This window comes from Chiroxiphia lanceolata, chromosome 3, assembly GCF_009829145.1.
Source record: "Chiroxiphia lanceolata isolate bChiLan1 chromosome 3, bChiLan1.pri, whole genome shotgun sequence".
Taxonomy (NCBI): domain Eukaryota; kingdom Metazoa; phylum Chordata; class Aves; order Passeriformes; family Pipridae; genus Chiroxiphia; species Chiroxiphia lanceolata.
The window spans coordinates 1,949,956-1,967,272 of record NC_045639.1 but is presented as its reverse complement, the minus strand read 5'-3'; the positions used below and the strand labels follow the sequence as shown (position 1 = coordinate 1,967,272).

At 49.3% G+C, this 17,317-nt stretch overlaps 1 protein-coding gene across 5 annotated transcripts in view; it reads right to left on the bottom strand.

The window, feature by feature from the left end:
• Positions 1–703: 703 nt before the first annotated feature.
• Positions 704–17,317, bottom strand: part of CCDC85A (coiled-coil domain containing 85A) — a 54,299-nt gene continuing 37,685 nt past the window's right edge. Inside the window, exons 3-5 of one of the 5 annotated variants that reach the window (XM_032683050.1) lie at positions 15,323–15,399; positions 7,194–7,310; positions 704–1,989 (exon numbers count right to left, since the gene is read on the bottom strand). In XM_032683050.1, the coding sequence (XP_032538941.1) occupies positions 1,900–1,989; positions 7,194–7,310; positions 15,323–15,399 (284 nt within the window). In that variant the 3' untranslated portion in view covers positions 704–1,899. Of the gene's footprint in view, positions 1,990–7,193; positions 7,311–15,322; positions 15,400–17,317 lie in introns of those variants that run through there. The other 4 variants (XM_032683052.1, XM_032683054.1, XM_032683053.1 and 1 more) reach the window with 4 other exon arrangements.

The window sequence follows — 17,317 nt, the reverse complement described above, 5'->3', positions numbered from 1 at the left end:
CTTCGGTCAGGAAAGGAGAGCAAACAAGAGTGGGATTCTATAATTTATTACCATTGCTAAGATGAACACAGATACTTGATACCCCATCGTATGCAGAACTGTAAAAAAATAGTTTTAATACAGTATCAAAATTTACACAAGTGAAGTGTCAAAAGACCAGTGTCCCTCAAGGAGCCCCTGCAGGCACAAGTACAGGTGTCACAGCTGTTCATACACACAGAGATAGGAATACAACAATTGCAACCGAACTGTGCAGTGGGAGAAAACAACGTGGGAAGATAACACACAGCTGCCTGGGCTGGGTTCTATGTCAGAAATCACGCAGGAGTGCCATGTTTCAAACAGAAGGCTGGATTCTGCATTCCCAACTCAAGGAGAAGGAGTGAACGGGAGCTTCGCCCGAGAAAGCAACGCTGGATCAGAGGCCTTACATCCAGTGGTACCAAGGGGAAATAACAACAAAACCCAACAGAATTACTGCTGCAAATTAACACAGTTTGGCTGAAGACAGGTAGCAGATTTACATCAGCTATATGACAGAAGATTGTACAGCAACCGAGCTACATTCCACAGCAAACAGCCCACGGGTACAGGATGTCCAAGCCCAGAGAAAACAGAGCTTCTCTCTTCGGCTCAAATCTTCGCAACCAAGAACAAACCAGAAACCCAGAAATTGTTGCATTCCTATTTTTTTTTCCTTTTATTATTATTATTATTTTTTATTAGTCTCTTTTTGACGCTCAGCTATGGTAAAAAGTTAAACAACAGCCATTCAGTCACAAGCCTGTTGCACATTCATACATGAAACTATCATTGCTCTTAGATATACACAAAATACCTATGTTGTAGTTCAATACACACAACTAGTGTCATACACAGAGATAAAAATAAACTAAGCACATCTAGGGCGCCGTCTGGTCACATCTCAGGCAATCTGAACAAGAGCTTTCTGCCTCCTAATAATGAAAGACATGCTCTGAGGATAATAAAACCCTTTTTCTTTGAAAGAACTCTACGGTGGCAAGGAAAGCTTTTTTTTTTAATAATGCAGTGCAATCTTTTAGATCCTTATAGGCTCTTGTTAAATAAACCAGCATGTCTCTAAATTAAACAGTTAGAAATTAGCATCCTGACAATTGGAAAATACTTCTCAAAAGAAATTCTGATGGAGATTCTGATCTGAGACCTGTGATAGTGATGCCTAAGTATTCTGTTCACTAAAGGGCTGCCAACACCCTACACCTCTTCAGAAGATGTGCATCAAGAGAAAGCTACCTTGACTTTCCTTTAGAAAGAAATTGTGGATCACTACAAGGACTGTAGTTATGCTACACTACTGGCTGGTTAGGACTTTATGGTCTTTTAGCACCTCCAAAGGCAGGTTATTCTACCAAAGCAAAGAAATCACCTGGGAATTGCCTAAGCACCATTAACGGGTCCTTTACAGACTGAAGGGGGAGTTACTAAGAAGCGACTTTCTCAGAACTGCGGAGACCAAAGGCACAGTTTATCCACGTCTCTCCAGTCTGGTGGAAAAACCCCTGTCAAATCCAGCGGGAAACTCGTTCAGGCCTATTAGAGACTCGCTGTAACTAACCAAAATAAAACTCATTTCGCGCAGCTCCTGCAGAATCCCAAGTATCTGTGGAGTTGGGATGGAGATACCTCAGTGCTCCTAAGGGTGGTGTGTTGCAGTGAGGGTGCAGCGTGTCACTAGGCAGGCGATTGGAGCAGCAGGAGGGGACGCTGTCGGCAGGGGCAGCCCCCCGGGCAGCAGCTCTGGTGTCCAGCCGAGGCTCGTGCAGCGCATCCAGACACCCCGTCGTCAGTGGGGATGGGGGGACAGCCAGTTCCTTCCCTCTCGTGGGCACGTCAAACTCTCGCTCTTCAGAGAGGCCATTACATGGGTCCTTTATACTGATTGCCTGACAAGTGCTGCCTAATTCCAGGGCACGACCCTGCAGCATCTCCAAGTTTCCTCCACACAACCTAAAGGGAGGGATGGAAAAGAGATCGTTATCCCCGGTCGGGGTGCGCTGGCGCTCACACGGACATGCAGCTGGAATGCCACAGCTCTGGGACATGCAGCACAGGGGAGGGACACACGACAGGAGCACAGAATGTTCCTCGGGGGGTACAACATTCCTTCTGAACACAGAAAGCACATGCTGCTGGGTAGAAATGACTAAAAACGGACACAGATGGGCCAGCACGTGCTTCAGACACAAGACTGAGGGTATTTGAAGGTCTCACTGAAAGTCAGCTATTTCCCCAACCACATCTCCTGCACAAAGATCAGTCCAGAGGTGTCTAAACATTTCCAGTTTAACAAGCACAGAGCAGTTCTCCTCTTTTTCAAGGGATTTACTCGTTCTCTTACAACCAAGCAAGGCACCAGAAGTGTTTATTTCCCTAGTTCTTCCTTGAGGTCCGAGGAATTGTGCACGTAGTCACTGTGCTATACTGTGCTTAACATCATCTGTTACAACACTGGAATTAAAAAGGCAGAGAAGTGACACCTCCAAAAACGTAAGGAAGTGTTTTGTAATGATTTATAGGAAGACTGTAAGTGGGAGAGCAGTAGGTGGTGGTGTGTCACCAGGCCTCTCTAGAGACAAGAATGGTGATTCCACCATCCAAACTGTCTATTGCAATTTCAGAGTATTTCTGGTTAATAATAATCAACTCCCAACCAGCTAAAGTGTAACTGCTACTAAACCACCCATCAGCCTCTGGGCCAACAGCAGTGTGACTGTCAGGAAAGGTAAAACCGGTTTCCATTGTCATTATTTATTGTTTTACCAGTGCCTAAAGTCCAGCAGTGAACAGACACTGCATTAGCTGGAGCTGAATAAACCCAAAGCAGCTGGATCCTGGGAAGCTGACATCCTGAAAAGGTGGTTCCTGAAAAGGTGGCTCCTCCAGCTGATGAGCAAAGGCAAAACAACCTCAAGGTCCCACCGTGGTTCTGTGCAACTGGTGGGAAAACAACCCAGTTCCTGTGAGCCTTTGCTGCAGAAAACCAGAAATACTCCCAGACTGGAAGGAACAGGGCTACACAGGGCTACAGTCCTACTGTACAGGGCCACAAATAATGGTCCTTTAAAGGGAACTGTCTTTAATTCCAATGGATGGGCATAACCCAAAGCCTGTAAGCTTTCCACAGAGCAGGATCCTGCAGCCTGGAATCCCAACTCACATCCCCAAAATCCACATGTGTGTTTTGGGTGTATCTGCTGTGTGTGAGACACTGCAGAGGGCAAAGCATGGGAAGTGGGGACTCAGTGACCCCTCCCACACTGGGTGTCTGGGCACAGCCAGGGCTGGATCTGGCAATTCTGTCCAAAGGCTGGTACCAAAATGCAAGAGCTCCTGTGGGAAGGCACACTGCACCTACACGTGCCCTTCAACAACTTCCCTGGGCAATAAATATTGAGACAATATTTACCAAGCAGCTAATGCTGACCCAGGAATAAACTGGAAGGTGACACTTCCTTTCTTTCCAGCTGAACAAGTGACCCCTGAGTGGCAGCAAGGGACAGACACGTGCAAGGGCCCCAGAGAGGTGACGAGTGACAAGGGGGGGAGCAAAATTTCACTCAGAATTTCAGCAGGAATTTCAGCCCTCCTGCCCAGCTACACCCCCAATCCCAACTGGAATATCCCACCTTCTCTTCGGCTCTCAGCCCAAGTGAGGGTGCTGCAGCCCTGCAAACTGAACCTACCAGTAGCCTGAGGAAAATCATGAAGAACATCCCCTCCAGACTTAATCCAGACATTCCTAATCACGAAGAACACCCCTCCAGACTTAATGGAGACATTCCTGTGCTGTGGAATTACCTCCATGCTCACTAATACACGACAAACTACCTCTAAACTTGCTGCCACGTGTTGCTACATCCTCCTAAGACAAGGCAAGTATATAAATACAAAGCAAGAACGTTCCAAATACAATACCAACTGCACATGCATGTCCTGAGGAGAGGATTCCTGCCTCTGTTACCTCAATAAAAACACCAACATGGTCACAGAATACCACAAAGTTCCTACAAGGTGAGTTACACATCCACCTTGGCAGTTTGCATTATGTCATTATTTGGGTACCAAACTGCATCTTGGCACCGATCCAAACTATGCACCAAAATTAGGGAGCCCAAAACTGTCGTCATTCCCCTGTTTTCACAGGGAAAATGATGCCATGGCAAATGTTTCCCGTGAAACACCCACAGTGCACGAGGCTGCAGACAAACAGTGAGCTACAGCCTGGCAGGAACTGCAGTGAGAATGCAAAAGAAAAGATTATAATAAACATTGTAATCGGTTTATCCCAAATCCACTGCGCTTTTAACTAGACGGGTAAAAGGGAAAGCGAAACCAGAAAGGAAATACCCAACTGCTTTAAAAGTATAATAATGTCTCAACAGTGAAATCAGACAGGGATTGTAAAAGTCAGAGGGACAGGGAGCGTTTCAGTGGCAGCAGCAGAGCTTTGAATGGCTGGGAACAAAGGGACGAGGCAGGACACGGGTACGTCTTTGAGAGTTACAAAAATGAAGTGATAATGTCAAATTTAGCATTTAGAAGTGGCATTACTTACACCACAAGGATTTCTACAGATTACCATGAAATATGTATGAGTTAGAAACTGCTTTTTTAGCCATAAATCGCAAAGGAATATCCGAGGCAGGAAAAGTCATCAGGGCCATTGCTCAGCTGGGGAAACTGAGGCTGCCAGGCTTCATCACTTGCCAGATTTTATTCTTAGGAAGGATAAATTCAGGTCATACAGTACTTTACCCCCGATATATTATCCCACATAGATTTTTCTGATCAATACTAACCAACATGTTAACGTTATAGTGCTCCTAATAAAACACTAATTGCATTACAGAAACAGTAATTGCCTTAATTTCCCTACAAAATCTTCAAGGGCATCTTGTTGGCATTTGAACAAAAAATACTTTGCATCTTCAGGTGTTTCCAGGCTCAACATGGAATATGAAGTTAAACACCTTAAACTCTTACTGCACATTTCTCCAGCCTCAGCTTTCTCTGTCTCACTAAGGTGGTGGTAAGAGAGCCTTTAACAGCCCGCTGATTGATGTTTTCTTGAGCTTCCAAGCCATGGGGATGCTTAAAAAGAAGGGAATTTCATTTACACATTTTTTGGCAGCCACAAATAAGACCAGTAGTGTGAGTACAGTATGTAAGTAGTCAGACTTACAGACCTACAGACCAGGTAACAATCACTGTTCCACACATACAAACCCTGGTCTGGAACGTCACAAGCAGGAAGTTTGGCCAGATACAATTTCCAAAAGGAATCAAACACATCCTGCTGTGTGAAATAACCACTTACAGGTCCCCAGGGATGCCACCTGCACTCCAGGAATAATCCCACAGCCACTGGCAGGGCGGGGAGGATTGCCAAGGACCCGGCAAGTTCTCCTTCCAGCCATCCTGCCTGAGGGAGCAGGTCCTGGGAGGGCCTTATCAGACCCACTGCATGGCAGAGCTCTGCTCCTGTTCCCACTTTCTCCACCAGTGGGAGATTCCCAGCCAATTGTTTAAAATTTCATCATTTTTTTTAAAGTCTCCTCATCACTTAGGAAAACAACAGCAGCATTTTTAGCAATTCCCTCCCTCTGTTCCCTAATGGATCTGTCCCTTTCAAACACTCCTCTCAAGATTTCCTGCTGGGAGGAGTGGGTTGCACCAACAAGGAGGTTGTCCCTTTGCCAGGGGGTATTTTAAGAGAACCACAAAAGGCTTTTTTCCATAATTACCCACGATCTCTTGACAAAATTACCTGGCATAGCTTTATTTTCTGGGCAGCAGCAGGTGGGATGTATGGAAGATGCACAGAGGGCTCGGAGCACTGCTGAGCCAGGCACTCCTGGAGCTGGGAATGTCGCAGAAGGGCAAGAGCAGAGCTCTCATGGCCAGTGCTGCTGACAGGGACATGGCTGGGGAGGCCACCCCAGAGGGGACCTGCCACTGTCGGAAGAGGGGCTGGAGCTCTCCTGGATGCCTCTCCCCTTTGGATGCCAGGAACACAGGCTGTGCTGAAGTGCTGTGCCCGGGTTTGTGTCACAGGAAGGATCTGGTGGCTGGGATTTGTGCACAGTTCACTTGAACAAACCCGTTTCTTCAAGCTTCACAGAGGAGAAGGGAATGTCACAGAAGCTTGGGGGTCCAGGCAAATCCACAGCACTACTCAGCTCTTACTATGCATCTCCACAAAGCTCAAAACCACAGCAAATATCTACACAAGTCCCTTCCAATCTTCCCCTGGAGGAGGGCAAACCTGCCCCCTCCAAGTGCCCCTGCAACACCTGTACATGTGGGGAGGAACACCTGCTTATCCAGCTGGATACTGAGGCAGTTCAGCTGACGAGTGAAGCACAGGAGAGAAGAGGGGCACAAAGCACCAAATCCACCATGTCTGAGTCACAATAGGAGAGAGGAATATGCAGTCCCTGCTCAGCTCTCCCTCAGTTTTTATCCCCTTCAGAGGAACACGGACACCCCTGATGCCCGTGCAGCGAGCTCAGCCACCTGCTGTCTCCCATTGCCCTATAACCTTTCAATCTTGTAACACCTTCTAAGTTACTTTAATTGCAACAGTTTTGCTGCTGACAGAAGGGAGAACTTGCAACTCTACCCCTCCGATTCCTTGTGTCACTGGCTGTGTATCAGTGTCACACAGGCCTCTGCAGTCCAGCCCTGGCTCCAGGGTACGGCACATCTGCTCCCAGAGCAGCGTCAGCACTGACCTTGGGACCGTGGTCTTCAGCCCAAGGCCCTGCTATTTTTAACATGAACATACCGTGTGCCTCAGCTTTATCTTTGCATTAGAGTATTTCCCTCTGCAGGAATCCACTGTATCCCACCTGAGCACAAACCTGGATCCTCCAGGAAGCAGAAACACCTCCTTATTCAGCAACACCCCACGTTCAGCTCCAAACGAACGCTACGGGCGTGAGTAACGCGGTGAGCAGCATCGCCCCCCCGAGGGCCAGACCCCTGCCCAGGACACACACAGGCCACAGATACGATGGGTGACAGACAGAAACAAGCCCACTGATGACAGGAACATCCCGGTGGTCCCACGGGGATGTCGGCAGGACGACAGGACAGGAGCTGAGGGACAGACAGGACGCGCGGCAGGGCCGGCAGCGGAGCAGCGTTACCTTCAGAGCATTTACCACTGAGTCAGGCTGCGCAGAGGCTGGGCCGTGTCCCCCCACGCTGGCTGGCTGGGCAGGGCAGGGCTGCCCCTCCGCCCCGCCGGGCATCCTACCGGGCTCCTTGGCAAGAGAGCAAACACTCTTTAATACACGGCACGCTCGGTCGCTGAGTCAAACACGCCACTTATTCACTGCTCTCTTTTCAAGGGCTGAGCAGCACTGACGGCGTGCGGTGCTCCCGAGTACCCCCCTGTCTGTGCCACGGGAACCAAGATCCACGTGAGCGTCACTCTGGCCCTCTGGGATGTCCCCCTGGAAGGTCAGCACGTGGCAACAAAATTTCTCATCTCAAAATCAAAATCTCTCACAAAAAGCGCTGCAAAGTTTAGAGAGACGATTTCAACCCCAGAGGAAGGTTTGGGGGATGTCTAATTTTATCCCAATAATTCTGGCGGTTGTTCCTTCAGCAAAACTCACATTTTTGAACATTGCTGCAAGGTTTGCAAGCCCAGCTCAGCCACAGCTGGCCAGGGAAGGAAACAGCTCCGGGCTGACAACTCACTCCTTCCCAGGGTGCCAGGGCATGGCCCCCTTTGCCTTTGCCCAGGGGAGAGGAAGTTTAGCACCTCACACTGACTGCAGAACATTAAGGCTGCTCAGACCATTTCCCCACAGCACCAGATGCCAATTTGTCCCCAGCAGTGACAACCTCAGTGACAACCTGGAAGGGTTTCTCAGGACACTGCCAGACAAATGTGAGCTACCTGAACTGTTCCAGCTCAGTCTCCTCAAGCTTTGCAGGGTGTGAAGCATCTCCCGGAGCAACTGCAGTGCTGAGGTAACCTGAGAAAGCTTCAGAGAGTGCTAAAAATACCCCTGCTGCACTCGTGGGCAGCCATGGGATCCCTGTGGATGCTCCCCAGGTGCTGCCAGCCTGCCCTGCTCCTCACCCTCAGCCTTCAGGTGGAATTTTGCTTAAAAACAAATGAGAAATACAAAGAAGTAAAACACTTCAAAGACTGAGAGATGGGAAGTTCCTTTCTTAGAGAGTAAGAAACACCGTAGGAGACATTAAGAAGTAACACAGCGGTAATCCCTGCTGGGATGAGTGGGAAATGCATTTCTGAAGGAGAAATAACGACAGTGGAACAGCCTCTGCTCCGAGTCAGTGCCCTGATGTGCACTCCTTTGTCCCACTGAGCAAGCACACAGAACATTGCAGTGTTTCTGGGGGTGTCTCAGATAATCTAAACAATAGGAGAGATGAAGGTGGGTGTGGGGGAGAAAGGGCACAGGGCGACAACACGAGGCTGAGCTTCACAGATCCAGGCTGCCTGCAAAGGAACAGGGAATAACACAGCCCAAAGCAGGCTCCCAGTGCTGTGGGGATATGCCCAGGCCTTTGCAAGGCTCCCAGCAGTGCCAAAGGGCAGAGAGAACCCTCCCAGTCACCCAGCACATCCACTCGACCCCCACAACCCCCCGCAGGACTGAGCCTCGTACGTTCAAACCAACCCCCCAAACCAACCAGTCGGTCAATACCAAATAAACAGAATGCTGCATATGCCAAACCCACAGAAAAGGGACTTTATGCCTGAATCTGAAAGCTCATTTCACACACAGACCGGTCGTCCAGCGCCGGCCTCCTGCCAAGCAATGGATCCATGGAATCCACACTAGTGGGCACTAATGGATCTCACTGCATTATCCTGCAACTCTCCCCAGCAGTGCCTATGATCAATTTGTTGTGATGTATGGAAGGGGGTTCAGGACTTATTTTGCTTGGGGAAGGATTTATAGATCTGTTAGAGACTGGCCAGACTTAATGCTGTACTTTGGGAAAGGAAATGAAGGAGAAGGGGCAATAAAGCAGATTGGAGCAGTGCTGGGTTAGGATAGATTCACTCAGTCAGCTTTGGGGGTTTATAAGTCAGGGTATCCTGTTTCTTTACTAACTGCAGCACCAGCAAAGGTTTTGGTCAGTTTGGAACAGTAAAACAGAAATATTGCCATTAAGAGGCTGGGAAAATGAGCACAGAGTGTACATGTAAAGCCTCCTGAACACAAGGAACTCCAAACCTCCTGTGAATGGCGCTGCTCCCGGAGTTCAAGCCCTGCTCCAGGCACTGTGTGTCCTCCACAGCTCCTCTGTGCCATATGCAGCACATTTCTGCCTCCCTTCATGAGAATGAAACACTTGTGAACACACTGCTTCAAGCAGCCAGTGTTCCCAGCACATGTTGGGAGGAGACTGAAAATTAGTATTTCCCCCGTGGACATCCTTCTCCTTCTGTCCTTGATAAGGGACATGAGCTTTTCTTTAAAAATAAGGCAGATTTTGCAGCCCTGAAGGCCCATCTCAGGCTCAGGGGCTTCTCATCTCAGGTGAGGCTGCTCCACTGAGGCAGCACAGCTTCTGCTTCTTTGGGGGAAGATTATTGCAGCAGATGGGGATGGAACCAGCCTGGAGGTGGGTCCTGTGGGGCTGGAGACAGCCCAGCACTCCTGATGAGCTCCTGAGGCAGGGAAGCCAAACAGGAGGCAAAGGCACTTTGCCAAAGGGGCCTTGGGGGATGAGAGATGCTGCTCCCTCCCTCCTCTTCCCTGGTTCCACACACAGCCCCTGCACTCAGCCACTGGAGGGAGGTGTCCCCTGTGACAGAGCTTTTCCTTTAATATCCAGGAACAAAGCTGTGGAATTGGAACCAAACCAGCCATGGCTCCACACTGCTGGAATCTGTGTGAGCTGTAACCATCCTGAGGAACAACCAGCACTGCACAACACCTGCACCTGAGAAATAACTGACCATTTTGCTCCTCCTCTGCAGCCACCCTTCCCTGCTGCCCTGCCCAGCCCTGGTGCCCGGGATCCAGCACAGTCTGGTGTTGTCTGAAGCGTCCTCTGTGCAGATCACACCTCTGCAGAGAGCAGGTAAAACCCACAGCATACCCTGGGCATGGCTTCCCAGTGGGATAAGAGTGACATCGCTGGTTGTGCACATCATTTTCTGTCAGGAGTAAATCTACACCAAATCTAACGCCAGTACAGACTCCAGGGAATGGGAAGCACAGGACACCTGACTCAACCCTGTAATCTCACCTCCCAAAAAGCCCAGAGGAATGGGAATTCACCATCTCACTCACACTGAGTGCAAAATGTTGAGGCTGCTCAGGCTGTTTTGCCCCAGTGCCAGAGGCAAACCCTGGGCACGGGCAGAATAAAGACTCCTGTGTGGAACAGGGAAAGAATTAACCAGGAGCTTTGCTACTTAAGCCAGCAGAAAACTTCATTTTTTTCCATCTGCATTGTTGGTAAGGACAGTCCTGAATAAAAACCACTGTAGTGCCAACCCAAGCCAGGGGGACTGTGTCTTCCAGCTCCTCTGGAAGAAATGGAGGAGAGCCAAGGAGGGGAAAACACAGCCCATGCCTGCCCTGAGGACACTCAGTCACCCCACCAAAGCTTCCAAGAGAACAGGGTTTTCCTCTGTTCACTCACCCTCAGCAAACACACAGGACCTCATTCTCTAGCAGCCTCTTATCCCGCAGGCAAGTGGTTTCCTGGGAAGTACATCCTTCCTGCTGGGTAACTGCCACGCCAGCTCAATCACTACCTGATTTTCAAAGTGTTTTTCTGATTTCCTCAGCCCTCAATTTCCCTGTAAAGCTCCAAGCAAACACAGGCTGTGTTTGTCAGCTTGTTTCCAACAGGCAGGAGAAAGGAAAAGCAAAAAGCAGTAACTGCTCTGCTGGATTAATAATGCACTTAAAGAACAGCAACAATTCTCTAAGGGAATGCTCCTGTCAATTAAAATACACAATTTTCAAATGCTGCAGTTTTTCACCTGTTCTCAAAGAGCTCAGGAGAAACCTCTCTAGGACACTGCTGCCAAAATCCACACACCCTCAGAGCGGGTTTGAGGCACACTCAGATTCCTGAGTGGCCAAAGCCCTCAGAGACAGCCAGTGCCAGCAGAGAATTCCCTCCAGAAACCTCCTCTGAACACAAACATGTCAGAGAAAAAGGTCCTGGGCTGTGACAGCTCTGAATTGTGGAGGCCACGCAGAGAAAGACCACCAGCATTTCAAATCTGTAAGATCTGGTGGAGTCTGCTAGAAAATCAGGAGTGCAAAGCAACTCCAGACTTTTGGAATGAAAAAATATCTGTACTCCCTGCACTGCAACTCTTCGTACACCAGGTTTTGCTTGAATTTGTATCTTGGTAACATCAAGCCCATGAGCTTTTGCCAACCACAATGGACACTCTGGAACAAAGACTGGTGAGAACCTCAGCTGCTGGGAACTGAAGTCCTCTGTTCATGACCTTTTAATTCAAACTGAGGATGAGAGCACATGAAAGAACTGGGTGGGTGGATGCTCTTGCTTTACTCTCTTTCAGCAAATATTTGATGACATGATTAGGAAACATGAGTTTGTTCAATGTGTTTTAATTACATTTTGGTTGGAGGATTCTCTATTCTGTGGAAGGGAGGAGACAAGCAGTGTTGGACTGTGAGTGACACAGATTTTACAAAAAAAAGCCCCACTAACCAAACAGTTCCCATCTTCTAATTAGATTTATAATTAAAACCACGTCATGCAGAAGGAAAATAAAAAACACAGATCTCAGCAAAAGGTTTTTGAAAGATTTGGGAGTGGGTTGAAATAAAATGTGATAATCTAATGAAGGGGGAAGAAAGAAAGAAATGGAAAGTGTTGCAGCAGCTTAAAAATAAAGCAGTGTGTGCCTAAGTGTTACACCTGCCATTTCCCAGGTAAACATTCCAGGCCTGGAAATGGAGAGCAAGGATGCAAAACCCCAAAAAAGTGCCTGAAGCAACAGTGCAAATGAAAGAGGGACGACAAAAACAGACTGGAAAAGGACCAAAAGACGTGGAAAGGAAAGAATAGGAAACAAAGGCGGCAGAGAGGGAGCAAAGGGCTCTGGTTCAGCCTCATGGCTTTGGTCCTGGGCTGTGGGAGCAGGATCTCAGCTCCCTGATTCCAGCCTCCAGTGGCAGCTTGTCTGCAGCACCCTGGCAGTGCTTCCCTTCCCATCACTGAGGGGGAAAGCTGAGTTACAGGGACAAAGAGTTGGAAGGGGGAATGTCTGTCAGTTCTCCATCCCTGCCTCCTGCTCCCTCCTCCCCTGAAACAAATATGAAATGAAGCAATTTGAATTGGGTCACTTGCCAAGTTCCTCTTTGCAAATGCATTCACTGTCGCTGTATGACAGATGTCCACATTTCCATAGCCCTGAAACACTGCTCCTACAAAAATTCCAGGTTATCTCCAGCTAACTGAGGTGTGGCTGCCAGTCCCTGAGCTGGCTTCCCCAGCCCCAGGCAGGGACAACAGTCACACCCCCAGCAGGTCTGGGGGGACAGCCCTGTGCTCACCAGCTGAGGTCACTCCCTGACACAGCAGGTCTGTCACAGCCCAGGGAGTGTCAATGGGATCCAAATCCATGGTTGGGTCCCTGCCTGTTTGCTGAGTTATTGCTGAGTGTGCTCATCACAGCACACACGGGCTCTGGGCTCTGCTGTGCAGGGCTGCTGGGACAAGGTGCAGTAACAGAGAGGCTTTAAGGGTCAGCCAGGGCCCACACCCCATCCCTGGCTGGAGCATTGCTCACACTACATATCTGTTGAATTTTAGCTGCAAAACTCAATCCACAACAACAAAAGAGCAGCTCTCAGGAACACGGCAAACCCACACCCCATCTACAGCTCCTCCTTAGAGCCACCTCTGTGCTCTGAGCCACAGCTGTCTAGCACAGGGAGACATTAACAGGCTCCAGTGGATATTCCCATTTTTATGCCTTTCCTAGTACCTGATCAAACTAAAATATTGACTCAGTGGTGGTTCTGCAATTCCCCTGACGAAGCAGCCCTTGGGTACAGCAGAGTGAGCTACAACTCAGGTTCCACTGGAACAGGGAGGGCAGCACGTGAAACCATTTTCTCTGGAAATGTTCTTGCCACTAAATATTAATAAAACCTTTACATTAGAGGTCTGTGGGGTTTTGGAAAGAAAAAAAACAAATTAATACATATGGAAAGAGACAAGCACAGCAAAAGAAATTGGGAAAGAACCACCCCTAAGTGACAGAGGAAGGGAGAGATTTGCCTGAAGAGGTGTCAGCAAATGTGTCAGTGCATTTTCATGAGAGACAGAAAGCAGAAGAGGAGGAAAAGAAAGGATATTGAAAGCAGAGAGGGAAAAGAAGGAAAGTGTGGCAGGAGGAGAAGAAAAAGCCTGGGCCAAGGCCAGGGCTCTTCAGAGCAGACTGAGCAGAGGTGTCACAGGAGTGAGTCGTCACCTCTCTCCTACCAAGGGCAATCCTGCAGTTCCCAACCCCTCCCAGTGCTCCAGGCTCCTGCCAAAGAGGGGCTGTGCAAAAGGCAAAAGGCCTCTCTCAGTGAGGCCCTGCTGACATTGGAAGGCACAGCACTGGCACTGAGCAAGGGCTGCGCCACAAACCTTCCCCACTTGTGGAGCTCATTGTAGCTTTGCAGTTTATTTGTCAAGAGCACTTGGTTTGGCTTCGCGCCCAACAAATTCCCATTCCTCCCATTGTACGGAATGGAACCAGTGCCAGGAGCTGATGCATTTCCATCGTGCATCCTTGTCTTTGGGGCAGGGCCTGCTCACCACTGAGAGCACGTTCAGGGTGGTACTCACAGGAACAACCACCCCCAGAACAAACTCGGGCAAAGGGAACGTCCAGGGGATCAGATGTGAAGTTGGAATAAGCTGCATTTCCTTCCTCTCCCCAGAGCCATCCCTTTCTTCAGGAGGAAAGGTAAGCTATGCCAGGAAATGTGAACCCTCATCACTCCTTATTTCTTAGAATGAAGTATCCAGAGACACCAGGAGATTTTTCAGGGCTCTGCCCCAGATGCCTGTGCAGCCAAACCCCTCACGAGCCCAGCTCCGAGCTGGGTCCTTCAAACCCAGGAGCACTTTGCCCACCTGGCTCTGCCTTTCAAACCTCACCAGCAGCACATTTTTGTTCCAGTCACTTCTCCCAAGCACTACTTTCTGGTTTTGGCTCCTCAGCCAAGGCATTTTCACTGAACTCCGTGCCCACAGTGTGGGTGTTCCAGCCTTCAGTAGGATCCTGGAATGCATTTTGTGGGGCTCCACTTGAGCACCTCCAACCCAGACAAACAAACATAAAACACACAGCCACTTCCCAGGGGTTTGCACACCAGGAATGTTCTGCACAGTTTATCCCCTGGTGTTATTCCAGACCCAAGACAAAACACTTGCCTTGAAAAACATTCTTGAAAAGAAAAGAATATTCTTTGTCACTGAGGATCAACCTTTGTCTTTCCTACTGAAGACTGTTCACATGTTAATGGACAGACATTTCTTGCTGTCCCTCTTTTCCAGATCCAAAAATTAGGGTAGAGAGAAGTGAACTGCTCAAGGTCACCCAGCAAAGAGCTGCAGAGGCCCTTCCAACTGTCATGGATTTTATGGAGTTATGGATTTTTCTAAGGCTTATTTAATGAAATATAAGAGAAATATGTTCTAGTAAGTATGTGCAGATCTGAAAAGTTACAGGTGTCTTTCACTCATTTTTATTGAGCTACTAATTTTGTTCTTAAAACCATATTGGAAAAACCCTTTAACTTCATATTTGCTTATTTATTTAATTTAATTTCAGTCTTGCATTCACGTTTCTAATATATCCCTCAAAGGATTAAAAATAATATAACCCAGCTATTATTACTTATAGCATTTGCATTTTTAGAGCCAAATATTTCGGTTGACTATACAAAGTAGCTGATATTTTAACAAGAAGCTCTTGGGGTAAAACCGGAGTGCAAAGGGTCAGTTCAGTGTGATTTTCAACCCGCCAGTTAATTAATTATAAGCAGGGGCCTCGAGGGAGTTTTTCTAGCAAGGTAATAACTCCTGCAAAGGAAAAAAAATTACAGAAAGCATTGTCATGGCCTTAAATCAATCCCCCACTCACATAGGAGCAAGATGAACGAGGGGCCTTGTTATCTGAGAGTTTAGAGGTGGGGATGCCAAGGAATCCTGATCCTCTCCCCGGCACAGGGACTGGAGCAGGGCTCTCTCCCTGCCAGCTCCTGATCCCACAGCAGAAGTCACCCACCTGGGGCAGCATGCGATTTTCCTCCTCCAGCTGTCTTACTCTGGCCTCCAGCTGCCTAACATAGGACAAGGTTGATTCTAAAAAATCAAAACAGAAAAAAAGACTCGTATTATCCACAGAGATCTGCTTGTGTTCACTGGTGCCACAGCCTGGGCCACATCCTGACTGCACTCACAGCAGACTGCCCCTCTCCAGTGTCCAGGGAACACCCTGCTCTGCTCCTCTCGGGGCAGCACAAACAATGCTGATGCTGGAATTAATCAGCTCCTCGCTGCTTGTCATTCTGAACCGCTGCACTTGGAGAAAGACAACACAGCCCTGAGTCCTTCCAACCCACCCCCTGAGCTCTGCGAGCTCGGACTGGACGTTGGCAATGCTCCCCAAGGATAATGCATTATCCCAAGTCACCCTGAAAGCTGTCCTTCCCGAGGGGTCACAGCCAGAGGGCCCCTCACACAGAGCCTGGGGGCACACACAGCCCTGCACGGCAGCTGGGCAGCACACAGGCTGCACCCCAGCTCTGCCACGACAGGCTGGCACGGCTGCAGCAGGGCTGGCAGCCAGCTGTGTGTCCCAGGGGCTGGCAGCCAGCTGTGTGTCCCCAGGGCTGTGTGTCCCCAGGGCTGTGTGTCCCCAGGGCCCTGGAGCACGGCTGACAGTCGCCACCCCGGGGCACAGCACGCCCTCCTCGGGGCACACCTGCTGTCCTGCTGTCCCCACACAGGCAGGGACACGTTCCCTCTGCCCTGCTGGGCTCTGGGAGCTCGGACACGGAGCAAAGCCCGGTTCTGTTCACCAGCAGCTCCTGGACCTGCACAGGGCCAGCCTTTGCTTGGCTGTGAACAACAGGAGACACTCCCAGGCTGCTCCCAAGAACTTGGTGTAAGAAGAGGAGATCCCTGATCCACCCCTGAAAGCACCCGAGAGCTTCACCATCACACATTTCTGGAGTCACTCAGAATTTCTGCTGTTAAAATCCTGTGTCTGAGAGATGCATGTCTGGGAACACAGCACTCAGGGGTAAGAAAAAACATATCTTCTAAGGAAAAAAGGTACTTTCTCAGTGCAGAAAAACTGCTGTGCCTCTCGCTTGTGTGTGGAATCCCACCATGCTCTCGCTCCTCACTCAGCGATCCACTCAACTTCCTCGGAGATGTCAGTTCCTGTCACACATTTGAGCTCATCCTGCCACATAATTAGCACAATTATGATTACTGGTCTGGAATCCATGGGTATCAGGGCGGTAGTGCCAGCTGATACAGCCCTGCAAGGCTGCACTGACACCAGAGCTGCTCACTGGTTTAGACTGGCAGATGAATTTGGGCACAAGTTTCCTGTGCTATCTCATCACTACTCCAGCCTGCCCGGAAAACAAAGGAGATGGGGATTAAGGTGTCACTTACTGCTCTTAGAGACTGCAGCAGGTAAAATATGCATGGGAATTTACACAACATGGAGATAACACACAGTCATTTGTCAGAGCTGATTAATGCCCAGCCCGGCCCTGCATCAAAAATAGCCTGTGCAATTAGAGGGAAGGAGGTGAAGTGAGGTTCTGCTCGCTCTGCTGCATCAGGCCTTTCCTAGCTGGTGATGGGGCATCTCTGGAGAGCCCTGAGCTCGGCTCAGATGAGCACTTGGAGAGGAACAGCTTATTCAATTAACTGCACACGACAGGGCCCCTCCCAGCACATCAGCGCCTTCCCAGCACAGGCTCTCCGGGCAGGAGCTCCCTCTCAGCTCGCTCATTAGCAGGGGCAGCAGCTCCCAGCACATCCCCCTCTCCTCCCTGCTGTTCCCCACACGGGATGGTTCCTGAAAACCCAGCTTTTCCGAGGGGCTGACCCAGCACTTCGGCTGGCACTGCCAGCTCTAAATTCCTTGGTCACAAGTGCACAGACTTCACGCTCCAGTCCAGTTCCCACTGTGCCCACTCCATGCAAACTCCCTCCTGGATTCTCTTCAACGCTTTATCTTTTCTAGTTTTCTGGTTTC